Source organism: Nomascus leucogenys, chromosome 12 (assembly GCF_006542625.1).
Source record: "Nomascus leucogenys isolate Asia chromosome 12, Asia_NLE_v1, whole genome shotgun sequence".
NCBI lineage: Eukaryota > Metazoa > Chordata > Mammalia > Primates > Hylobatidae > Nomascus > Nomascus leucogenys.
In genome coordinates this window covers 64,628,740-64,656,038 of record NC_044392.1, presented here as the reverse complement: position 1 = coordinate 64,656,038, position 27,299 = coordinate 64,628,740, and the positions used below count along the sequence as shown (strand labels likewise).

The 27,299-nt window shown below is 39.6% G+C and overlaps 1 protein-coding gene across 7 annotated transcripts; it reads left to right on the top strand.

Moving 5' to 3' along the window:
• Window positions 1-3,308: 3,308 nt before the first annotated feature.
• CHIA (chitinase acidic) lies at window positions 3,309-26,665 on the top strand. 7 transcript variants are annotated; one of them, XM_004089987.2, is made up of 12 exons: window positions 3,309-3,410; window positions 16,604-16,706; window positions 17,903-17,932; window positions 18,404-18,605; window positions 20,748-20,804; window positions 21,478-21,643; window positions 23,887-24,011; window positions 24,185-24,308; window positions 24,593-24,778; window positions 25,220-25,339; window positions 25,427-25,568; window positions 26,314-26,662. In XM_004089987.2, the coding sequence occupies exons 2-12, from the start codon at window positions 16,682-16,684 to the stop codon at window positions 26,565-26,567; spliced, it is 1,431 nt and encodes a 476-aa protein (XP_004090035.2). In that variant the 5' UTR covers window positions 3,309-3,410; window positions 16,604-16,681; the 3' UTR covers window positions 26,568-26,662. The 7 variants fall into 7 exon arrangements, with proteins under 7 accessions (XP_004090035.2, XP_003268008.1, XP_003268009.1 ...); XM_003267960.2 differs by lacking the exon at window positions 18,404-18,605 and having other exon boundaries at window positions 26,314-26,665; XM_003267961.3 differs by lacking the exons at window positions 16,604-16,706; window positions 18,404-18,605 and having other exon boundaries at window positions 26,314-26,665.
• Window positions 26,666-27,299: the final 634 nt, after the last annotated feature.

The window sequence follows — 27,299 nt, the reverse complement described above, 5'->3', positions numbered from 1 at the left end:
TTTTTTTTTTTTTTGTGACGGAGTCTCGCTCTGTCACCCAGACCGGAGTGCAGTGGCGCGATCTCGGCTCACTGCAAGCTCCGCCTCCCGGGTTCACGCCATTCTCCTGCCTCAGCCTCTCCGAGTAGCTGGGACTACAGGTGCCTGCCACCACGCCCAGCTAATTTTTGTATTTTTAGTAGAGACGGGGTTTCACTGTGGTCTCAATCTCCTGACCTCGTGATCCGCCCGCCTTGGCCTCCCAAAGTGCTGGGATTACAAGCGTGAGCCACCACGCCCGGCCGATAGTGGCTCACTCTTTTACTCAAAATTTTGTAAATATTACTGCTTTTTATTCTGGCATTGAATATTGAGCTAGTTTTTTTCCTATGGCTCTTTCATTTACTTTTTCGGGGTTGGATGTTTTGTAGTTGAATAGTTTTTTTCAAGTAGTTCTGTGGCTGCCACAGGCCTTAAGTTCTTTTATATGTGAGAATATCTGCCTGTCTGCTCTGTTCTTGAAAAGTATACTTCAAGAATATTATACTTGGTAGAGTATAATACAACAGGCTTGTACTTTCTTTTCCTCAGAACTCTTCAGGTGTAGACAAAACTTCTTAACATTATTTCAAATCATCTCTGCCTTACCTTTTAATTCCAGTTGAAGCTACAGCCACCAATTCTGCATAAGCCTTAATGGTCTTCGTGGTGTTATGGAATCTTACCTCAGATCTGTGTTGTGTACTTCTTGCTACCCTTCCTAGGGCTTCTGAGATACGGGTTTCTACTCAAGCAGGTACAGTCTATACATGCAGAGGGGTTACTGTCACTTACAAAGATCAGGGGAACATAATGTTTCCACCTTTCCTCCCTGATGTTCTAGAAGCTCATTTTGTAAGACTTCTAACACCATTCCAAAGGGATGGAGCATTTAGTTGTTTCTACCAGCAGCTAATATGATAAAAGCATGATTTTATTGGCCCTCCCTTCTTCCCTGTTTCACTCCCCTGTCTCTTACTTATTCCTTGCATTCCACTCCCAAATTACTCTTACGTGAGCTACTTTCAGGTGAACTTAGCCTTAGATAGTAGGCATTGCTCCATTGTGTCCTGGCATTGAATATTGTTGTGGGGATTTTGAAGACAGTGGATAATCACCACCCTTTCTTTAATCCACACTTTTAAAGTTATTTGATTTCTTTCCTGTGAGTGTCTGAAGAATTCATGATTTATTCTTGAAGTTCAATAACTTAACCAGGTTATGCCTTGTTTATGATGGTTTTTGTCAATTTCTCCTATAAAACAGTTGAGAGGTAGAGTTAACTTGCCTGAGTTAACAGACCTGCAGGCGGCCTCCTGGAAAAGAAAGTTGGCCTGTTGCCTCTGGAAATCAGCTATAATCTATAGCCTAGGTCCTAATGCAATCCATCCTGGCAGAGAGCTGACCATGGTGAATGAGAACTTCAGCCAAGTTTACACCAAGAAGTTGTGCATAATCATGGGGTTGGATTACACCAGAAGAAAGCCAAGTGTTCTCCCAATAGATGAATGCTAAGGTAGTAGATAAGACTGAAAGCCAAGGTTCTGCTATATCATACTGCTATTAGATCCCATTATCCTAATCTCACCAAAGAAGAGTTTTGTTAAGAAGCTTAAGAGTCCCAACATCCAAGGCCCAGAGCCTCTTTCTCAGAGCTAGATATGTGCTATGTTAGATTGTTGTATGCTGCCTGAGAATAAAATAAACACCAGAGGATCACTCATCTGCCATTGCTTCTGTCTCTGACTTTTTACCCAGAAAGTACTATTCCAGAAAGCCCAGTGTGCATGCTGCTTGGCCACTCACCCTGAATCACTTGACAACTGGTGTAGAGAGCTGGATGTCAGACTAGGGGCACCTACCATGGCCTTCTAGAAGTGAACCAAGGGACTTGGGATTTAAAAAGTGTTTCTCAGATGATCCCATCACTTTCAAAGATTGGTATGGCAGACATGGGGACTAGTCCACTAAATTCCTGAAGATACAGAGTGATAAAAGTGATACTGCGTAGTTAAGATCATTGAGCCTAGCATCCCATGATTGTTATTACTGGCCTTGGAAGAATTAGCTCTAAGGAAGCGACCAAGGGGAGCTTGAGTCAGCATCTTGAATGAAATTACAATTTGAAAACCTTGGTGAATGTGAAATGATTTATATATGGTCTTATCCAAGCAGGATCAAACAAATTCCGTCCTCTGACCCTCTTCCTATGACTGATAGGATCAGTTCAAGATGGCACAGGTTGTCATGTTGTTAGGGTGTTATGAGCTCCAGTTAAGTCGGTGCAAAGGGAAGGAAAGACAAAGTATGTGACTTATGAGGTTAGTTCCCTCATAACAAGCGAAGAAGATAATCTGAAATAGGCTGATTGAACTAACAGAACTTCTGGGTAGACTCCCACTATAGCTCTGTCTTAGAAAGTCTATGTGATTATGGCTTCTATATAAAGGGTTAAACATGATAAAATTGATGATGGTCCCTATCTTTGTCTATGGAAAAAAATATCCAGTGAGTTTTGGGGAAACTCATGACCCAAGTCATAATAGGAATTTCAGGCCTCATAAAGACATGATGGTTGAAGCAGAGGTGCTCTGTTTCCAGCAAAGCCCAACAGGAAGCCAACTTTTGCTTTTTGAAAGGCGAATTCCCCACCAGACTGGGAAGCAACAGCCTAGGCTCCAGAGTTGGACACTGGACTTAAGTTGTTATCAGATGAATTTGCTCAGCTGCGTACTGTTGTATTGCAAAATCAAATGGCATTAGATATGCTTACTCCAGCCCAAGGAGGGGTTTGCACCTTACTGCATACTGAATGTTCTGTGTATAACCCTAACAATTCTCACAATATTACTCACAAAGCCATGTTGGGTGTGGTTTTTATTAATTGTGCTTTTAATTCTGCTGTACTTAACCTGTACCTGTAAACTATATCAAATACCCCTTCCCCATGTATCTGTAAGGGTATTTTCCTGCAATTGAGTATCAAATTGAGGCCGAATGTGGAGGAAAAGTTAAATATTAAATTTGAACTCAACTGACCATGGACACAAACGATGGTCACCAAGTCCCGGAACAAGTTGTGTGAGCCCCTTGAGACATTCATCCAGCACTGATTTGGAAAAATCTCTATTTCAATCTATTCCTATATGTTAGTTATTGAACAACAATAGACAATCTCAAAAAACAAGTTGATCTTTTTGTGTTCCTTGAACCTAGTAGTGAAGGACCCTCGTTACTGGGCCTCATGCCAAACAACTCGTTACAAAAACAGCTAGAGTCCCAGATGGTGCCAAAGCTTCATGAAACCGCTCCTCGTCTGTGCACGAACAGGTGGCCGACTCTGGAGCCCAGGCTGCTGCTTTCCAGTCTGGTGGTGAATCCTCCATAGTCTGGTGAGCGTAAATATATATATGTGTATATATATATATATACACACATATATATGTATATATATATACACACACATATATATGTATATATATATACACACATATATATGTATATATATGGATATATATACGTGTATATATCCATATATATACGTATATATATGTATATATGTGTATATATATATATCTTTTCCCTTCTCCCTTTCCCATTGCAATTTGATTGTTATATCAATTTGCTTATTATATCAAGTTGCTTATTATATCATTTGCTTATTATATCTGCATTGCCATTTATGTGAGATAAAGGTTGTTTACTTTTAAAGGTATTGTGTGTGTGTCTTTTCTTTTCCCCTCACACATCTCTCACACAGATCATTTTATACCCAAAGGGATATAAATCATTCTACTATAAAGACACATGCACACGTATGGTTATTGCAGCACTATTTACAATAGCAAAGACATGGAACCAACCCAAATGCCCATCAATGATAGACTGGATAAAGAAAATGTGGTACATATACATCACGGAATACTATGCAGCCATAAACAGGAATGAGATCATGTCCTTTGCAAGGGCATGGATGAAGCTGGAAGCTATCATCCTCAGCAAACTAACACAGAAGCAGAAAACTAAACACCGCATGTTCTCACTCCTAAGAGGGAGTTGGAACAATGAGAACACATGGACACAGGGAGGGGAACAAGAAATACTGGGGCCAGCTAGGGGGTTGGGGGCAAGGGGAGGGAGAGCATTAGGACAAATACCTAATGCATGTGGGGCTTAAAACCTAGATGACAGGTTGATAGGTGCAGCAAACCATCATGGCACACGTATACCTATGTAACAAACCTACACATTCTGCACTTGTATCCTGGAACTTAAAGTAAAATTTTTTTTAAAAGGGGGAAAAAAAAGAAAATATATAGCAAAATGCAACTGGAATTTCCAAATGAATTAGTATTTTATTTAAACATCTGTATTTTAAAAATAATTGTAATAATGAGAATACATAGACACAGGGAGGGGAGCAACACACACTGGCGCCTGTCGGGGGGTGGGGGTAGGGAAAGCATCAGGATAAAGAGCTAAAGCATGTGGGGCTTCATACCTAGGTGATAGGATGATAGGTGCAGCAAGCCACCATGTCACACATTTACCTATGTAACAAACCTGCACGTCCTGCACATGTATCATGGAACTTAAAATAAAATAGAATTAAATTAAATCTTAAAAATAACAATAATTGTAATAAATTTATATTTGAAACATGTAAGGCATTTAATTCATACACAATGTTTTGTGTGCAAACTCCCCTTTCCCCTACAATTACTCCTCAGCTATCCAAGGACTTGAGGTCCTCAGATTGGGAAAAATAACATTAACTAAAATTTATTAAATAACTAATATGTGCTAGGCCCAGTGCTAGGTAGGTTATCTCATTTAATTCTCACGACAACCCTATAAGACAACAACTATTATTATCCATGTGTAACAAATGAGGAAACTGAGGTTCACAGGTGAAATAACTTGTCTAATGTCACATATCTAGAAAGGAGGAGAAGCAAAATTGGAATATAAGTCAGCGATTCTAGGGACCATGCTGATATTCTGTTCTGTCATGTGGCGATCTTTGTGCTGGACAGGTGTGGGAGAATGCTCTCTGCAATTGACTGGCATTGGTTATTCTAACAGCCTTACCCTCTTTGTATATGAATAAACTGGCATTCTCACTTAGATTGAATGCATGGGCCAGTCTCCGTTGTCCTTTTTTCAATGTTTTAAAAATGTTTTTCTTGTGGTAAAATAGACCAAAACAAATTACCAACTTAAATATTTTAAGTGTACAGTTCGGTGGTACTAAATACATTCATAATATTCTTCAGCCATCTCTCCTTTCCATCTCCATAATTCCTTTCATCCTGTAAAACTCCAACTCTATACTCATTAACCAGTAAGTCCCCATTTCCCCCTCCCCCAGCTTCAGGAAACCACTATTCTACTTTCTGTCTCCATGATTTTGACTATTCTAAGTATCTCACATAAACAGAAAAACCATATAGTATCTGTCTTTTTGCACTGCTTTTTTCATTGAGCATAATGTCTCAAGGTTCATCCATGTTGTAGCAAGTCAGAATTTCCTTTTAAAGGCTGAATAATACTTTATTGTGTGTATATATAACAGTTTTGTTATCCATTCATTCATTGAAGGACACTTGAGTTGCTTGCATGTTTTAGCTATGGTGAGTAATGTTACGGTGAACACGGGTGTACAAATATTTCTTTGACACCAAGCTTTCAGTTATTTTGGGTATACCTAGAAGCAGAATTGCTGGATCATATGGTAATTCTATGTATGATTTTTTTAGGAACTTCCATACTGTTTTCCATAGCAGCTGTGCCATTTTACATTCCCACCAACAGGGCACAACTGCTCCAATTTTTCCACATCCTTGTTAACACTTATTATTTTCTGTTTTTTGATAGTAGCCATCCTGGTGGATATGAGGTGATGTCTCATTGTAGATTTGATAGGCATTTCCTTAATGATTAATGACATTAAGCATCTTTTTATGTGTTTATTGGCCATTTCAATATCTTCTTTGAAGAAATATATATTCAAGTCCATTGTCCATTTTTGAATCAAGTTGTTTGGTTGTGTGTGTGTGTGTCATTGAATTTTAGAAGTTCTGTCTGTATTCTGAATATCTCTTATCAGATAAACTCTTTGCAAATATTTTCTACCATTCCGTGAGTTGCACTTTTACTCTGTTTGCATTGTCTTTTGATATACAAACATTTAAAATATTCATGAAGTCCAATTTGTGCATTGTATTCTTTTGTTGTCTGTGATTTAGGTGCCATATCCAACAAATCATTGAAAGTCCAATGTCATGAAATGTTTGCCCTATGTTTTCTTCTAAGAATTTTATACTTTTAGGTCTTATATTTAGGCCATTGATCTATTTTGAATTAATTTTGCCTATGATGTTAGAAAATGCCCCAAAAACATCAATGGGGCCAGATTTGGTAGCTCATGCTTGTAACTCCAGTGCTTTGAGAGGCCAAGGTAGGCAGATTGCTTGAGCTCAGGAGTTCAAGACCAGCTTGGGCAACATGGCAAAACCCTGTCCCTATAAAAAATACAAAAAAATTAGTCAGGCATGGTGGCACATGACTGTGGTCCCAGCTAATCAGGAGGCTGAGGTGGGAGGATTGCTCGAGCCCAGGAAGTCAAGGCTGCAGTGAGCCATGATCATGCCACTGCACTTGAGCCTGGGTGACAGAGTGAGACCCTGTCTCAAAAAACAATGACAACAAAGAAAACATCATTGGGATTTCAATAGGGATTGCACTGAATCTGTACATCATTTGGGTAGTATAGACATTTTAACAATATTGAGTCTTCCAATTCATGAACATGGGGCATGTTTCCATTTATTCATATCTTCTTTAATTTATTTGAACAGCGTTCTATAGTTTTCATTGTACAAGTCTTTCACTTCATTAAGTTAATTTCTAAGTATTTTATTCTTTTTGATGCTATTGTAAATGAAATTATTTTTATAATTTTTCTTTTTTTATTTTCATTGTTAGTTTACAAAAATGCAATTGATTTTTGTGTTGACTTTGTAACCTGTTACTTTGCTGAATTCATTTTTTAGCTCTGACAAAATTTTTTGTGTGGAATCTTTAGGGTTTTTCCTATATAAGACCACATCCGCAGGGACAATTTTACTACTTCCTTCCCAAATTGGATGCCTTTTGTGTCTTATTTTTGCCCAAATGTTCTGGTTAAGACTATGTTGAATAGAAGTGGCAAAAGCAGCATTCTTATCTTGTTGCTGATCTTAGAAGAAAAGCTTTCAGTCTTTCACCATTGAGTATGATATTTGCTATGGGTTTTTCAAACATAGCTTCTATTATGTTGACGTAGTTTGCTTCTATTTCTAGTTTGTTTTTATTATGACAGGGTATTAACTTTTGGCAAATACTTTTTCTGCATCAATTGAGATGATTATGCCTTTTTTTCTTCATTCTTTTAATGTGGTGTATTACATTCATTGATTTTCATATGTTGAACCATTTCTTGCATTCCATGAATAAATCCCTCTTGAACACAGTATATAATCCCTTAACATCCTGTTAAATTCAGTTTAATAGTTATTTTGTTGAGGATTTTTGCATCAATGTTTATAAGGGATTTTGGTCTGTAGTTTGCCTGTATGTTTATCTGGCTTTGATATTACAGTAATGCTGGACATATAGAATGAGTTAGAAAGAGTTTTCTCCTCTTCATTTTTTTGGAAAAGTTTGAAAAGAATTGGTGTTAGTTTGTCACTAATGTTTGGTAGATTCACCTCTCAAGTCATCTGGTCTACAGCTTTTCTTTGTTGGAAGCTTATTGTATTTTATTATTTTTCTGAGACAGGATCTCACTCTGTCACCCAGGCTGGAATGCAGTGGCACCATCACAGCTCACTCAACTTCCCAGGCTCAAGTGATTCTCCTACCTGGGCCTCCCAAAATGCTGGGATTACAGGCATGAGCCATCATGCCCAGTGTAAGATTTTTGGTTACTAATTAAATATCCATAGTAGTTATAGGTCTATTCTAATTTTCTACCTTTTCATGATTTAGCTTGTTAGGTTTCTTGTTTCTAGAAATTTGTTCATTTTGTTTGGATTATCTAATTTATTGGCATACAGTTGTTCATAAAAGCCTCATAATCTGACCACTGAGAATTAGGCAAGATGGCCAAAGAGGAACAGCTCTGGTCTGCAGCTCCCAGTGTGATCAACGCAGAAGACAGGTGATTTCTGCATTTTCAGCTGAGGTACCTGGTTCATCTCATTGGGACTGGTTGGACAGTGGGTGCAGCCCATGGAGGGTGAGCCAAAGTAGGGCGGGGCATCATCTCACCCAGGAAGTGCAAGGCATTGGGGGATTTCCCTTTCCTAGCCAAGGGAAGGCATGGCAGACTGTACCTGGAAAATTGGGACACTCCCATCCAAATACTGTGCTTTTCCAAAGGCATTAGCAAACAGCAGACCAGGAGATTATATCCCGCTCCTGGCTCAGTGGATCCCACACCCATGAAGCCTTGCTCACTGCTAGTGCAGCAGTCTGAGATTGACCTGTGAGGCAGCAGCCTGGCAGAAGGAGGGGCATCCACCATTGCTGAGGCTTGAGTAGGTATACGAAGAGGCTGGGAAGCTTGAACATGACGGAGCCCATCGCAGCTCAGCAAGGCTGGCTGCCTCTATAGACTCCACCTCTTGGGGGAGGGCAGAGCTGAACAAAAGGCAGCAGAAACTTCCACAGACTTAAACGTTCCTGTCTGACAGCTCTGAAGAGAGCAGTGGTTCTCCCAGCACAGTGCTTGAGCACTGAGAATGAACAGACTGCCTCCTCAAGTGAGTCCCTGACCCCTGTGTAGCCTAACTCAGAGACACATCCCAGTAGGGGCCGACTGACACCTCATACAGGCAGGTGCCCCTCTGGAACGAAGCTTCCAGAGGAAGGATCAGGCAGCAATATTTGCTATTCTATAATATTTGCTGTTCCACAGCCTCCACTGGTGATACCCAGGCAAACAGCGTCTGGAGTGGACCTCCAGCAAACTCCGACAGACCTGCAGCTGAGGGACCTGGCTGTTAGAAGGAAAACTAACAAACAAAAGGAATAGCTTCCACATCAACAAAAAGAGCATCCACACCAAAACCCCATCTGTAGGTCACCAACATCAAAGACCAAAGGTAGAAAAAGCCACAAAAATGGGGATAAAACAGAGCAGAAAAGCTGAAAATTCTAAAATCCAGAGCAACTCTCATCCTCCAAAGGATCGCAGCTCCTTGCCAGCAACAGAACAAAGCTGGATGGAGAATGTGTTTGATGAGTTGACAGAAGTAGGCTTCAGAAGGTCGATAGTAACAAACTTATCCAAGCTAAACGAGCAGGTTTGAACCCATCACAAGGAAGCTAACAACTTTGAAAAAAAGTTTAGATGAATGGCTAACTAGCATAAACAGTGTAGAGAAGACCATAAATGAACTGACAGAGCAGAAAACCACGGCACGAGAACTTCATGACGCATGCACAAGCTTCAATAGCCAATTTGATCAAATGGAAGAAAGGGTATCAGTGATTGAAGATCAACTTAATGAAATAAACCTAGAAGAGAAGTTTACAGAAAAAAGGGTAAAAAGAAACAAACAAAGCCTCCAAGAAATATGAGACCATGTGAAAAGACCAAATCTACATTTGACTGGTGTACCTGAAAGTGACAGGGAGAATGGAACCATGTTGGAAAACACTGTGCAGGATATTATCCAGGAGAACTTCCCCAATCTAGCAAGGTAGGCCAACATTCAAATTCAGGAACTACAGAGAACACCACAAAGATCCTCCTAGAGAAGAGCAACCCCAAGATGCATAATAGTCAGATTCACCAAGGTTGAAATGAAGGAAAAAATGTTAAGGGCAGCCAGAGAGAAAGGTTGGGTTACCCACAAAGGAAAACCCATCAGACTAACAGTCGATCTCTCGGCAGAAACTCTACAAGCCAGAAGAGAATGAGGGCCAATATTCAACATTCTTAAAGAAAAGAATTTTCAACCCAGAATGTCATATCCAGTCAAACTAAACTTCATAAGTGAAGGAGAAATAAAATCCTTTACAGACAGGCAAATGCTGAGAGATTTTGTCACCACCAGGCCTGCCTTACAAGAGCTCTTGAAGGAAGCACTAAACATAGAAAGGAACATCCGGTACCAGCCACTACAAAAACATGCCAAATTGTAAAGACCATTGATGCTATGAAGAAACTGCATCAATTAATGGGCAAAGTAACCAGCTAACATCATAATGACAGGATCAAATTCACACATAATAATATTAACCTTAAATGTAAATGGGCTAACTGCCTGAATTAAAAGACACAGACTGGCAAATTGGATAAAGAGTCAAGGTCCATCTATATGCTGTATTCAGGAGACCTATCTCATGTGCAAAGATGCACATAGGCTCAAAATAAAGAGATGGAGGAAGATCTACCAAGCAAATGGAAAGCAAAAAAAAAAAAAAGAGACAAAGAAGGCCATTACATAATGGTAAAGGGATCAATTCAACAAGAAGAGCTAACTATCCTAAATATATATGCACCCAATACAGGAGCACCCAAATTCATAAAGCAAGTCCTTAGAGACTTACAAAGAGACTTAGACTCCCACACAATAATAATGAGAGACTTTAACACCCCACTGCCAATATTAGACATATCAATGAGACAGAAGGTTAACAAGGATATCCAGGACTTGAACTCAGCTTTGCACTAAGCAGACCTAACAGACATCTACAGAACTCTCCACCCCCAAATCAACAGAATATACACTTTTTTCAGCAGCACACCACACCTATTCCAAAATTGACCACATAGTTGGAAGTAAAGCACTCCTCAGCAAATGTAAAAGACCAGAAATCACAACAAACTGTCTCTAAGACCACAGCGCAATCAAACTAGAACTCAGTATTAACAAACTCACTCAAAATCACTCAAGTACATGGAAACTGAAAAACCTGCTCCTGAATGACTACTGGGTACATAACGAAATGAAGGCAGAAATAAAGATGTTCTTTGAAACCAACGAGAACAAAGACACAACATACCAGAATCTCTGGGAAACAGTTAAAGCAGTGTGTAGAGGGAAATTTATAGCACTAAATGCCCACAAGAGAAAGCAGGAAAGATCCAAAATTGACACCCTAACATCACAATTAAAAGAACTAGAAAAGCAAGAGCAAACACATTCAAAAGCTAGCAGAAGGCAAGAAATAACTAAGATCAGAGCAGAACTGAAGGAAATAGAGACACAAAAAACCCTTCAAAAAATTAATGAATCCAGGAGCTGGTTTTTTGAAAAGATCAACAAAATTGATAGACCACTAGCAAGACTAATAAAGAAGAAAAGAGAGAAGAATCAAATAGATGCAATAAAAAATGATAAAGAGGATATCACCACCGATCCCACAGAAATACAAACTACCATCAGAGAATACTACAAACAACTCTATGCAAATAAACTAGAAAATCTAGAAGAAATAGATAAATTCCTCAACACATACACCCTCCCAAGACTAAACCAGGTAGAAGTTGAATCTCTGAATAGACCAATAACAGGCTCTGAAATTGTGGCAATAATCAATAGCTTACCAACCAAAAAGAGTCCAGGACCAAATGGATTCACAGCCGAATTCTACCAGAGGTACAAGGAGGAACTGGTACCATTCCTTCTGAAACTATTCCAATCAATAGAAAAAGAGGGAATCCTCCCTAACTCATTTTATGAGGCCAGCATCATCCTGATACCAAAGCCTGGCAGAGACACAACCAAAAAAGAGAATTTTAGACCAATATCCTTGATGAACATTGATGCAAAAATCCTCAATAAAATACTGGCAAACCAAATCCAGCAGCATATCAAAAAGCTTATCCACCATGATCAAGTGGGCTTCATCCTTGGGATGCAAGCCTGGTTCAACATATGCAAATCAATAAATGTAATCCAGCATATAAACTGAACCGAAGACAAAAAACACATAATTACCTCAATAGATGCAGAAAAGGCCTTTGACAAAATTCAACAACGCTTTATGCTAAAAACTCTCAATAAATTAGGTATTGATGGGACGTATCTCAAAATAATAAGAGCTATCTATGACAAACCCACAGCCAATATCATACTGAATGGGCAAAAACTGGAAGCATTCCCTTTGAAAACTGGCACAAGACAGGGATGCTCTCTCTCACCACTCCTATTCAACATAGTGTTGGAAGTTCTGGCCAGGGCAATTAGGCAGGAGAAGGAAATAAAGGGTATTCAATTAGGAAAAGAGGAAGTCAAATTGTCCCTGTTTGCAGATGACATGATTGTATATGTAGAAAACCCCATTGTCTCAGCCCAGAATCTCCTTAAGCTGATAAGCAACTTCAGCAAAGTCTCAGGATACAAAATCAATGTGCGAAAATCACAAGCATTCTTATACACCAATAACGGACAAACAGAGAGCCAAATCATGAGTGAACTCCCATTCACAATTGCTTCAAAGAGAATAAAATACCTAGGAATTCAACTTACAAGGAACGTGAAGGACCTCTTCAAGGAGAACTACAAACCAGTGCTCAATGAAATAAAAGAGGATACAAACAAATGGAAGAACATTCCATGCTCATGGGTTGGAAGAATCAATATCATGAAAATGGCCATACTGCCCAAGGTAATTTATAGATTCAATGCCATCTCCATCAAGCTACCAATGACTTTCTTCACAGAATTGGAAAAAACTACTTTAAAGTTCATATGGAACCAAAAAGTAGCCCGCATCGCCACGTCAATCTAAGCCAAAAGAACAAAGCTGGAGGCATCACGCTACCTGACTTCAAACTATACTACAAGGCTATAGTAACCAAAACAGCATCGTACTGGTACCAAAACAGAGATATAGATCAATGGAATGGAATAGAGCCCTCAGAAATGATGCCGCATATCTACAACTATCTGATCTTTGACAAACCTGACAAAAACAAGCAATGGGGAAAGGATTCCCTATTTAATAAATGGTGCTGGGAAAACTGGCTAGCCATATGTAGAAAGCTGAAACTGGATCCCTTCCTTACACCTTATACAAAAATTAATTCAAGATGGATTAAAGACTTACATGTTAGACCTAAAACTATAAAAACCCTAGAAGAAAACCTAGGCAATACCATTCAGGACATATGCATGGGCAAGGACTTCATGTCTAAAACAACAAAAGCAATGGCAACAAAAGCCAAAATTGACAAATGGGATCTAATTAAACTAAAGAGCTTCTGCACAGCAAAAGAAACCACCATCAGAGTGAACAGGCAACCTACAAAACGGGAGAAAATTTTCGCAACCTACTCATCTGACAAAGGGCTAATATCCAGAATCTACAATGAACTCAAACAAATTTACAAGAAAAAAACAAAAAACCCCATCAAAAAGTGGGTGAAGGACATGAACAGACACTTCTCAAAAGAAGACATTTATGCAGCCAAAAAACACATGAAAAAATGTTCATCATCACTGGCCATCAGAGAAATGCAAATCAAAACCACAATGAGATACCATCTCACACCAGTTAGAATGGCCATCATTAAAAAGTCAGGGAACAACAGGTGCTGGAGAGGATGTGGAGAAATAGAAACACTTTTACGCTGTTGGTGGGACTGTAAACTAGTTCAACCATTGTGGAAGTCAGTGTGGCAATTTCTCAGGGATCTAGAACTAGAAATACCATTTGATCCAGCCATCCCATTACTGGGTATATACCCAAAGGACTATAAATCATGCTGCTATAAAGACACATGCACACATATGTTTATTGCAGCACTATTCACAATAGCAAAGACTTGGAACCAAGCCAAATGTCCAACAACGATAGACTGGATTAAGAAAATGTGGCACAAATACACCATGGAATACTATGCAGCCATAAAAAATGATGAGTTCATGTCCTTTGTAGGGACATAGATGAAACTGGAAATCATCATTCTCAGTAAACTATCGCAAGGATAAAAAACCAAACACCACGTGTTCTCACTCATAGGTCAGAACTGAACAATGGGAACACATGGACACAGGAAGGGGAACATCACACACTGGGGACTGTTGTGGGGTGGGGGGAGGGGGGAGGGACAGCATTAGGAGATATACCTAATGCTAAATGACGAGTTAATGGGTGCAGCACACCAACATGGCACATGTATACATATGTAACAAACCTGCACATTGTGCACATGTACCCTAAAACTTAAAGTATAATAATAATAAAATTAAAAAAAAAACTATTCATTCTATGACTCATAATGGCAGTAATTCTTTCCAATAACCAAGTGCTCAGATGGGATGCAAGTTTGCTGGGGCTCTTAAGGAGCTATTAAAAAGAAATATTTAATCTGTAGGTCATGTCATTTATTTAGAACCAGGGACGCCAAATTCAATAGAAAATACCTCCCTAGATATAAATGATAGCTACACCCGATAGTCCTGAATACGATAAACCTGGAGCTACTGGCTTTGCTGTTTGTTTTTGCAAATCCTTGACTTTAATTTGACGTTCTGACTCTTTGGCTCAACTGTATTCTCTTGACTACCTTGGGAAAATGCCTCACTCAGTTTAACTTGGACCAAAACTTGTCTACTTAACGCAGGGATCTGGATCTGGTGTTTAATAGCTGATTAATTTTCTCATCAGCAAAATTGGTGTGATAGTAATAATCCTCTTTATAGGGTAAAAGAAACAATAAAGTCAAGCCCTCTGATGATAGTCATTTTTTTTAGTCACTCAGTTTTCACTTTTTATTCTTTTAGAATTTCATTTTGTGACCAGTCCTTGTGAAAATGTAAATCCAAGTGCCCTGCCCTTTCCCTAATCGAGGGTCTGGTGTCATACAACAATATGCTTTTTCCCCAGGATTTAATTCTTGTCATTCATGGATGGAAAATAAAATTGGAGTTTATTTCTCCTAAGCCTTCCTCCCACACCCCTCCCCATAGAAAGACTTGGTTTCTATTGTATTAGAGGCAGGTTCTGTATTCTTTTTGATTCTGTGAGTTTCTTCATGTCTTTCAAATATATTGATTTGTGCTTCTTAGAGTTGGTTTTGATTGCTTACAGAATTAAAGCCTAAGTGATATAAGCACCAAATACAGTCTCTGGCACATAGTAGGTACTTGTAGTGTTTGTTGATATGATTATTTTCACAATTGAAATGTTCCCTGAACAACACACACTAGGGCCTGTCAGTGGGGGTGGCAGGAGGGAGAGCATCAGGAAAAATAGCTAACGTATGCTGGGCTTAATACGTAGGCGATGGATTAATAGGTACAGCAAACCACCATGGCACATGTTTACCTATGTAACAAACCTGCACACCCTGCACATGTACCCTGGAACTAAAATAAAATAAAAATTTTTCCTGGCAGCACTTCTGTTAGACTTTCTCTGTTTCTGAGAGTAGAACAAAACACTTAACCTACTGATCACAGGAAGAATGGATACAATTTAATTTCCAAATGTGATAAATGGATAAACCTGTCTGGACTCACAAGAACTCTGCTAAGGTGCTGAAATCCCATAATGATCACCCATATTCCTGCCAACTGCATTCCTGGTATTGTCACAAGACAGTATCATATAAGGAATACACAAAATATGTGCTAGAGTACATAAAGTAAATCAGAAGAAGGAGAGACCATTAAGATAGAAAAGATCTGAATTGGACTTTGAAGAACTGCTAAGATTGGGATAGGCAGTGAGGATAAGGAGACACTGCAGGCAAGACATTACAGGCAAGGCGTGGAGGGATAACTTGAGCAAAGACATGCAAGGCATGTTTGAGGGCAAAGAATAGACCTTTGGCCAAAGGAGAAATGTATTATAGAACAATGGTAGTGAATTATGTTTGGAAGGGGTAGATTGGAGTTAATTTAAATACAAAATTCCAGAAATGGTCAAGTTGCAAATATTTCTATGAAGAGACTCATTCCAATATGATCAATATTATTTCTATCCATTAGCAACACAAAGTTTTTAGGGGATGTAATTTGAAACTACAGAACACTAGAGAGTTCTTGGTGACCTTTAGAGGGGACATTTTGGGATCCAAACATTCTTAGATAAAATTATCATATAGTCATGACTTGAAGACATTCCAAAGAACATGTGTGAGTAGAATATTGAGAAAGTAGCACCTAAAGAGGGAAGATTTCTTAGGCACTGATTGTACGAATTACATATGAATAGTTTCACCAGGAAAAAAGGTTTAAGAACAGCTAATAACTTCCAAAGTTTCTTTTTATTTATTTTTCCATAAAGACTTGCTTTGATGCCAGATACAAAATGTCCACAACAGAAAATCTAACCACAGTATCTAAATAGTTGCTTATCAGCCCTTGGAACTGCCAAAAAAGCTATTAAACTGGTGCTTTCCATGGTGATGGTCTCCACCACCCTGTTAGGAGCCATGACATTGTTCTGTCCTTGTTGGGCAGAGAAGGTGGTGGGAGGGTGTAGGTTGAAGGTCTTGGGAGGGTGTTTGTAGAAGAGAAGGTCCATTGATTTACTGATTAACTACACACACATCTGGGTCAAATTGTTCTCCATTTAGAAGCCTTTGTGATAACCACGGAATCAGAACATATAAAAAGCCAATCTAGGCTCTGTGGGACTGGTGCTGACTGCAACCATGACAAAGCTTATTCTCCTCACAGGTGGGTTTGTAATCAGAGATTGACCCTTTATCTTATCTAGTTTGTTTTTCTCTCACAGGCTCTGACAATCATGAAGTGGTCTTCATACTACATCCCTATACTTTTCCATTCTTCTTTCATCATTTCAAATTTCAAATGAATCTTGTTATATACAAATCAGTCTGCCTTTTGTTCTCTTAACTTCAGCTGACTCTGGTAACATTTCTGCTTCTGTTAATCCCATGGACCTTGTCCTAAAGGAAAAGCATACTTTCTCCTAGTGTTAGCCTTACTCTTTCATCTTTTGTTCAGCCATTCCTTTTTCTTTACTCTTCTTCCTATGCCGTCTCATTTTAATTGGAATAATGTTTATTTATTTGCTTGTGTCCTTGGACTAGCTTTTTCGGGGAAGAAAATCAGTAGGAACTGAGATAGAGTTATGCAAGTTGTCTTTGTTCTGCTGTTTTCAGAATTATTTCTCTATTTATTCCCCTATTATCCTACTGAGTTGATGATGTACCATAAACATGTTAGAAATTAAATTATTCAAAGAGGTTGATTCAGTAAGTTGTTTAGAGCCAAGTCATACCAAGAATTTATTAGTTGCTCTAGAGCTGGGATTTGCAAACTGTTTAAGCTTCAGAACCTTTTCCAAATGAAACCTCAAGCTCAATTTATAAAACAATCAGAGTAGAAGAGTTGCTTTGTAGAAGTCAGGGAAAGGCATCTGGAGTCTCACCCCATAGTTCCTAGCTCTTCTCTCCTCATATAAGGCCTCCTGAAAGTCATTCCAAAAAATCCCTAAAGCCCGGAAGATACTGAATTCTCTGATTTAGCAGATGCCTTATCTGTTGGAAGGCTGTGTTCTATCACTCAGGTAGGGGAAGAACGAATGGATGTGTCATCATTGAGTACAGTGATCAGTTGGTGATTTCAGTAAGTACATCTTCCATAGATAGTAAACTTCGGACTCAGCATTCAGTAACATTTATTTGTGACATGGAAGGTGTGAGACAAAGGCACCATGGCCATTTTTGATAAAGGTGGGGAAAGGTATATCTACTGTTGTATTCACTGAAAAGTCTTTGGAATTACCAGCAAATTTCACTGAGGCTGTAACAATTTATGACAAATTGGAAGGCAATCAATCCTTCAGAATTAGATTCTACAGGGTACAGACAATTGGTTCAAACTATACGCTTTTTCTTTCTATCTAGGTCTTGTCCTTGTACTGAATTTGCAGCTGGGTAAGTCGTGGACTCCATGTTTTATCATTGAATGTATATATACGAGATAAACCATACTAGGGAAAGAGAGCCGCTGTTTGCTTCACAGACAGATGGGTTTGATTTGGGAGTAATCTAGTGTTTTAGATTGGCTGTCACTGCTATCCTCCTCAGCATGACCATCTGAATTATAAACTGGTATTCACTGGGCTTCATAGGACTCTGGGCATCTTTTCTTAGAAGGCTGCTGGCTAGGCTTATCCAAAATCCCAAAATGAGTCTGTCAAAGTTAAAAATAAACAACTCCAAGTTAGTGACCAGTTCTGAGTTAGAATCTTAGGATGCATCTGCAAGAGTGTTCATACTAACTACCTCCACACAGAGATCAGGCATCTGAGGCACAGGGAGGGAAACAGAGGCAGGGCCAAAATTCACAGCACACTTCAGTGGATCCTAAACTAGGCCATTGTCCCTCCTGCTGCCTACACACAGGCTCTGCCTACCAGCTGACATGTTACTTCACCAACTGGGCCCAGTATCGGCCAGGCCTGGGGCGCTTCATGCCTGATGACATCGACCCCTGCCTCTGTACCCACCTGATCTACGCCTTTGCTGGGATGCGGAACAATGAGATCACCACCACGGAATGGAATGATGTGACTCTCTACCAAGCTTTCAATGGCCTGAAAAATAAGTAGGAGGAGGGAGATATTTAATTTGGTATCCCCTTTTTCAGTACTTCCCAAATATTAATGCTTCTTAAAATGTAGTTCAGATCCATGGATCTGAGATGGGGACCAAGACTCTGCATTTCATTTTTCTTTTATAATTGACAAAAATTGTGTGTTTTTATTATGGACAATGTAATGTTTTGAAATATGTATACGGTGTGGAATGGCTCAATTGAACTATCAACATATGCATTTCCACAAATACTTAATGTTTTTTGTAGTGAGAACAATTAAAATGTACTGTTAGCAATTTTCAAAATACAATATATTATTACTAATAATAGTAACCATTTTGTACAATAGACCTCTGCAACTTATTCCTCATTTCTAACTGAAATTTTGTATCCTTTGACCAACATTCCCCCCAACCCCCATCCCCACACCACCCCCAGCCTCTGCTAACCACCATTCTACTATATACTTCCATGAGTTCAACTTCTTTTAGATTCCACTTATAAGTGAGATCATGTGGTATTTGTCTTTCTGTGCCTGGTTTATCTCACTTAACATAATATCCTCCAGGTTTATCCATATTGCTGCAAATGGCAGGATTTCCACCTCTTTTTTAAGACTTACTAGTATTCATTGTATATAAAGACCACATTTTCTTTGTCCATTCATCCATTGATGGGCACTTAGGTTGATTCCACATCTTAGCTATTGTAAATAGTGCTGCAATGAACATGGAAATTCAGGTATCTCTTCAACACACTGATTTCATTTCCTTTGGATATAAACCCAGTAGTGTAACTGCTGGATCTTATGGTAGTTATTTCTTTGATTTTTTGAGGAACATCTATATTGTTTTCCATAATGGTTATACTAATGTTCATTCCCACCAACAGTGTGCAAGAGTTCCTTTTTTTTCCACGTCCTCTCCAACACTTACCTTTCATCTTTTTGATAACAGCCATTCTAACTGGATTGAGTGGTGTCTCATTAGATTTTGATATGTATTTCTCTGATGATTAGTGATGTTGAGCATTTTTTATACACTTGTTGACCATTGGTATGTCTTCTTTTGAGAAATGTCTATTCAAGTCCTTGGCCCATTTTTTAATCAGGTTATTTGCTTTCTTACTACTGAGTTGTATAAATTTCCTATAAAGTTTTGATACTAACTCCTTACTTGATATATGGTTTCCAACTATTTTCTCCCATTCCACAGGTAGTCTTTTCACTCTGTTTCCTTTGTCATGCAAAAGTTTTTTAGCTTGATGTAATCCCATTTGTCTATTTTTGCTTTTGTTGCTGCACTTTCCAGGTCATATCCAAAAAATTCTTGCTGTAGCTCTTGGAGCTTTTTTTAAGGTTTTCTTCCAGTAGTTTTACAATTTGAGGTTGTAAATTTAGGTCTTTAATCCATTCTGAGTTGACTATTCAGTTTAGTCATATTTAAGAGAAGGAAAGCTACAGGTGATTGCTACTATCAGTAATGACATTATCGTGAATACAGCTACTAGAATTTAAGTTACAATGACTAAGAGTAAATAAACTCCTTTACAGCAGTGTTTCTTGAAGTGTGGTCCATTGACAACTTGCCTCAAAATCATGTGAGGTACTTGAGTAAGTGTTAGTCCCTACTGCAATCCAACCGAATTGGAATCTCAGAGGAAGGGGTGATAAACCCAGATTTTTAATGTTGTCCTCCCACAACCCTTGCACTTAATTATTATGTATGTTAATGTTTGGGAATTTCTATTAGAGAGAATGTGTATAATTTCAAGCCAATTAATTTATTTTAACATTACAGAGGCTAAAAATGTAATTAAGCTCAAGCAACATTTACCATTTTATCTGATAGAATAGAATATGATATTAGCTATTCATGCTTTTTAAACTTACACATATCAAAGATACTGCCAATACACAATATTTTTAAAGCCCAGTTTCAAAATTTAGATTTCCCTAGGGAACCCTGAGTGCATTCATGACAAGAACACCACAAAGAATTTTTATAAAGGAAGTTTTCAGTAGGGGAGGAAAATCGTTCTACAAAAGGCAAAACAAAAATATCTGACCAGATCCAATACTAAAGCAATGTATTTTAAATGGAGGGAGTCATGAATTTTGAAATTTATCTGTTTCTATCCTTTGCTTTACAGAAACAGCCAGCTGAAAACTCTCCTGGCCATTGGAGGCTGGAATTTCGGGACTGTCCCGTAAGTCTTCTATGGAGAGCATGTTATTCGTTTGCTATTGAAAACAAGTTAGCCCCATGTGATCACTGTCCCCTTAGACTTCACAGTCTAAGACAGGGTATTGAGGATGTACATAAACAAATATATGAATTAAATAAATTGCTATACCAGAACCTCAATATTAAGTGGAACACAATTTATTTCATACATTTAATTTGGTGGACATTTGGGGGCCCTATCCACAGAGGTTTACTTACTGAGGTTCTCAAACAACCTCTTCTTAAAGTATTTCAAGAGTACGAACCCTGAGGAGAGTGTTATAGTGCTTCCCTCTATTTATCTTCTGGTGGGGGGAGGAATGAGAAAATCACACAAATAAACAAGAGGACTTCTTGGAGGGTACACGTTTGGGGAAGGAACACAGTGTGCTGGGTTTGCCAGGTATTCAAAGAAACAAGGGCAACTTGAGAGAAAGAGCAGAGTTGAGGGGATAACAAAATAAAGGGAATGTTAAGCTACCATGGCTGGGAAGAGTAGTGATTACAAAGGAAGGAGAGGAGAAAACCAAGAACATGCTTTACTCTGGGCTATGGGTCCTGATGAAGGGCTCTGAGGCAGAAATTGAGAGCTTGATTTTACTCCAAGGTGTTGGGACCACCAAGGCCTCACCCTGCCTTCTTTGGGTCTCCCTCAGTTTCACTACCATGGTTTCTACTCCTGAGAACCGCCAGACTTTCATCACCTCAGTCATCAAATTCCTGCGCCAGTATGAGTTTGACGGGCTGGACTTTGACTGGGAGTACCCTGGCTCTCGTGGGAGCCCTCCTCAGGACAAGCATCTCTTCACTGTCCTGGTGCAGGTGGGGAAGAAAGTCACGGTCTTTAGTCCAAAAAGATTCAAAGTCTTTCTTTCCGAGGAGAATTGGTGGCTCTAGGGTAAAACAAAACTTGAATTTAAACTGATAGAATATTAGCATTGCAAAGATTCTTATATATCATGCGTTCATTAAACAAACATTTAATGGCAACAACAAAACAACATGTGAGCTCTGTGCCAGGCACTGCTCTACATGTTGTTTTAAGAACCATAACTCATTTCATCTTCATATTTACTCCGTGGCATACATACTATAAGTATTATAATCTTTATTTTAAAGATGAGGAAACTAAAGTACAGAGAGAGTTTAAGTAACTTGCCCAAGATCACACAACTAGTAGGCATCATAACTTCCTCTGCAGTTTGGCTACAGAGTCCATTGCTTCTAAGCATTACAGTAGGCTGCCCATTATTACTGAATACATATTCTGTGGCAGACATTGTCAGGCTAAATGTAAGAATAAGACACTATCCTTGGCTTTGAAGAACTTCTGAGGTGGAAGACTGAAAAAATATTAACAATGACAGTGCATTGTGATAAATGCCATGCTAGAGGTCTGCAGAGTACAAAAGTAACAAGGAAAGAGGGTAACTAATTCTGCTTTGGGGCAGGATCAGAAAGTGTTTCCTAGAGACAGTAATGCTTGGGTTCAGTCTTGAAAGAAATTGGTGTTAACCAATTAAGTGAGGATGGGAATGGCACAAATGATATACAGATAAGCATGAGCAAGTGGGTGAGTAATGGCTGTGAAGTTGCATGAAGAACCAGATAATGTGAGAACTTTTATATTATGTTCAGGAATTTGCACTTTACCCTTGATGCAATGGGACTGTTTTGAAGAATTTTAAATAGTAGAGAGCTGGGTTTAACCATAGAGGATAAATTAAAAGGAGATGGGAAGGCATGGATAGAATTAGGAGGTTATTGCATTAAATCAAGCAAGAAATGATCAGGGCCCCAAAAAAGGCTCTAACACTGAGGGAAGAAGAGGATGTACATAAGAGATATCAAGAGGATAGAATCAATAGGATTTGGAGATCAACTGGAAATAGGAAACGGAGAGGACCTCCAGTTTTCTGACTTTGAGGATGGGTTTGATTTTAATGCTATTAACTAAGACGGTAAATACAGGAAGAAGTGTAGATTTGAAAGAAGAATTGACCTTGAACTTGATGAGTATGAGGTATCTGTAGAGCATCCTAACGGAATGCCCAGTGGGCATCAGATAAATACCAATCTGGAGTTCAGAACAAAAAAATTTGACTTGATATACTTGGTTTTTAGACTTACTGTCTCCCAAGACAGATCGTTTGCTATACCATTCTATGTAACAGATCATCACCCAGCCTCTGAATAGTTTCAATGTTAAGTAATAGGTGAAAAGTCAATTTACTTACTTGTTGAATTGCTCTAATGATCATAAAGGAATATCTCTTTCTTGGCTGGAACATGCCTCTAGTCATAATTTATAACTTCTGGTCATTGTTTCTAGTTCTTCCTGCTGAAGCAACAGAGAATAAGACTGCACCTTTTGCAGTATATGGGCTTAATGTCTTAAGACAGCTGTAATGCCTTGCCTATAATTTCTCTTATTCCAGTTAAATATCTTAATTCCTTCAATCAATAACCACATGACAATTTTCAGAACCAGCCTTCACTGGAACACACTCTGGCACACCCTAATAGTGCAATTATAAGAACTAAACCCAGTACTCCAAATGAGATTACAGTCGTGCAGATACAGGTGGATTAATCTCTAGTATTGAATGGGAACCTATCATCTAGCTGTTACCGCCTTCCTTATTGGCCAATTCGCCATTTTATTTGATGGGATGTCAGTCCTATAAAGTAGTTCATCTACTTTATGAAACAAATTTCTATACTGCTGGATGTAGGGTATCACTGCAACTATAGCTTCAAAGTATAGAGATACAATGGAGTCCTGATGGTCATCTGGGATCTGGGTTTTGGTCATTACCTACCTACTAACTCACTGTGGGACTTTGGTGAAGTGTCCTAACTCTTATGCATATTAGATAGCCAGAAAATTCAATAATATTATCTATCCTATCTACTTTATTAGGTTGTTGAGAGACTAAAGTAAAATAAAATATGTGAAAGCAATTTAAGAGAAAGAAGCATTATACAAACATATGTTTATTATTATTATTTAAGGAGCTAAAACCAGCATCACAGATGTCCTATTAAGCCTTATTATTCTGCAGGAAATGCGTGAAGCTTTTGAGCAGGAGGCCAAGCAGATCAACAAGCCCAGGCTGATGGTCACTGCTGCAGTAGCTGCTGGTATCTCCAACATCCAGTCTGGCTATGAGATTCCCCAACTCTCACAGTGAGTGATGTGCCTTATCTTCAAACTCCTGGAGGTGTCACTCGGGCACACTAGACTTGTCTGGCTTGCTATTCAGGGACCTTGTTTAGGAGACTTTGGAAGTGGTGTCCTGTGCCTGCATAGGTGTGGGAAATGACCATCAGAATGATTTTAAAGCCTCTGTCCCACATCAGGTACCTGGACTACATCCATGTCATGACCTACGACCTCTATGGCCCCTGGGAGGGCTACACTGGAGAGAACAGTCCCCTCTACAAATACCCGACTGACAATGGCAACAATGCCTACCTCAATGTGGTGAGTCCCTGTACAGATGCAAGAGCAGACCAGAGATGATGACGAAAATCACATAGAGACTGGGACGCAAAGTAAACATAAATTCTGCAAGTGTCTCATTTAAACAACTGTCTCAAGTTGATCGTATTTCATTAACTACAACTTCACCAAAATGTTTTGAAAAAAACACTAATCCATCTGCAATTAACAGCATAGAGTTTTGCCTGTTGGAATAGGGGACTAATATAACTAAGCACTGGGTCCTCAGCTGGTTGGGCCCTGTAACTAACCCACTGACATTGCAGGATTATGTCATGAACTACTGGAAGGACAATGGGGCCCCAGCTGAGAAGCTCATCGTTGGATTCCCTACCTATGGACACACCTTCATCCTGAGCAACCCCTCCAACACTGGAATTGGTGCCCCCACCTCTGGTGCTGGTCCTGCTGGGCCCTATACCAGGGAGTCTGGGATCTGGGCTTACTATGAGGTATGTAGATTGGACTGAAAAGTGCTCTGCGAATTCCATGCACTGTGCCTTAGGGCTAGAATCTGCTGAAATCTTGAATGTTCATTCTGTCTCCTACCTAAATACTTTAAACACAGCTGCTTAAAGTGTTTAAATAACATTCATTTACATAATCCAAATGAAGAGCATTTAACAATGCATAATATCCCTTCACACAACAGACTACCTTTTTAATGTAATTTATATTAGCACACAGGTAATAAAATAAATATACCTCTCATATTACTGTGGGTTCCCAAAATCATTTGACAAGCAACTTGATCCTCTTTACTACAAATAAAAACCTGTAATTAGAAATTGAGCAAAACCCCAACTGGAGACATGAAAGAAGAAAAATTTGAAACATGTTTTTCTTTAATGGGAGTAACATTTAAAAGATTTGAATCTCTTGACTTTTGAAAGATCTGTACCTTCCTGAAAAATGGAGCCACTCAGGAATGGGATGCCCCTCAGGAAGTGCCTTATGCCTCTCAGGGCAATGTGTGGGTTGGCTATGACAACGTCAAAAGCTTCGATATTAAGGTAAGATCAGTCCCTTAAATGTGCTGAGGTCCCAGCCCTGAGTCCCAGGAAAACAAATGATTCTTGTTATCCTCTTTCTTTAAACAGGCTCAATGGCTTAAGCACAACAAATTTGGAGGCGCCATGGTCTGGGCCATTGATCTGGATGACTTCACTGGCACTTTCTGCAACCAGGGCAAGTTTCCCCTAATCTCCACCCTGAAGAAGGCCCTCGGCCTGCAGAGTGCAAGTAAGTGACTGAGGGGGAATGCCAAGGTGTATAAATGCCTCTTCTCCAACTCAAAAAGCAACCCTGATGTCTTCCCACCTCCCCCCTGCACAGGGATCCTCTTTCCACTTCACCTCACTGCTCTTGCCCAGATGAGAGACAGGTTTTACCCTTGAACGGCCATGTCAGGAACATTATGCACTTATGGGAAGCCAGGCCTAACTGGGTGGGTGTTCTAAGTCTGCTAAGTCTTAAGGGTGTGGAAGAGCCTCAAGAAATTATACTAACATCAATATAAGTATCTGCTTCTCTATGAATCCCTTATTCAAAGTCTTTCTCAGCCCACCTGGGGAGATTTAAGAAACCCTCACCAATGCTCACATACCTCTAGTCAGTGATTCAGGGGACTTATCAATTCTCTAAATTTTTTCCAGATTTTTCCTAGAATTTATTTGTTCACCGTTTATGCCCAGATTCTAGAAAAGTGTTTTGCATACATTTGGTGGTTAGTAAATATTTTTTTGAATGATTTAGATGTTATAAGGAAAGAGCAGCCTTTTTTTTACAATTAAAAGCCAGGCTGGCTTGACATAATAGCTTTACTTATCTCCTGAATATGGAGCTACTTTCTCTTCTCAGTTGCAGGGATCCAGAGCCAACTGCACCCCACCTCCACACTTCCACTCCCACAGTTCTCTTCACCTCTAGGTGAAGCTTAGAGCCTCTCCCAAGCCCACTAGTCTGCTCTTACTGCTGTATGTTTCAGGTTGCACGGCTCCAGCTCAGCCCATTGAGCCAATAACTGCTGCTCCCAGTGGCAGCGGGAACGGAAGCGGGAGTAGCAGCTCTGGAGACAGCTCAGGAGGCAGTGGATTCTGTGCTGGCAAAGCCAATGGCCTCTACCCCGTGGCAAATAACAGAAATGCCTTCTGGCACTGCCTGAATGGAGTCACGTACCAGCAGAACTGTCAGGCCGGGCTTGTCTTCGACACCAGCTGTGATTGCTGCAACTGGGCATAAACCTGACCTGGTCTATATTCCCTAGAGTTCCAGTCTTTTTTGCTTAGGACATATTGCTCCTACCAAAAGTCCTGCAATAAAATCAGGTCAAAACATGACTGTCCTTGCTTTTAAGTGATTTGGGTGGAAACCTTTTCCAGATATGAAAATAGGAGCTATGCATGGGGGTGGAGTGGTGGAGTAGAGTGTGGGAGGAAGTGGTGGAGCCAACAGCACCACAGTCTTCTATCTGCCTGTGTTTGTCTGCATGAAGTTTGGAAGCCGTAAGGAGGAAATGTCTGAATGTTTGGTGCATGGGAGGGATGAGGATATGAAGAGGATTGGTCTGTCACCAGGCAATTTTCCTTAGGAAGGAGCTGAAGTGCTTCTGTAAGACTGGGGGACATAGGCAGTGCTGCCTGGCTTGCTCAAGGAGTGGAAGACTGGGACATCCTCTCCACTTCTACTGAAGACCTAGATCTGGTCCAACACCTCCTGGACTGGCAGCTTTGGGAAGATTTGTGCAGTAGACTCCATTTAGGGTGTCTGCCTAGCCCATGGGCCAGCCAGGCTCCCTTTCTCAGGAGATGACACCTACCATTGGAATTGTAGTGGTGGCCACCAGCTGCTGTGCTTGTATGCATGCCCCCTCCCATGGCTTGGCTGATAGACTGGGATAGACATCAGGCTCAGGAGGGCCAATAAGATCATCACACCTCAGAATTTGCAGCTCGGAACAAGGAATTGCCTGTC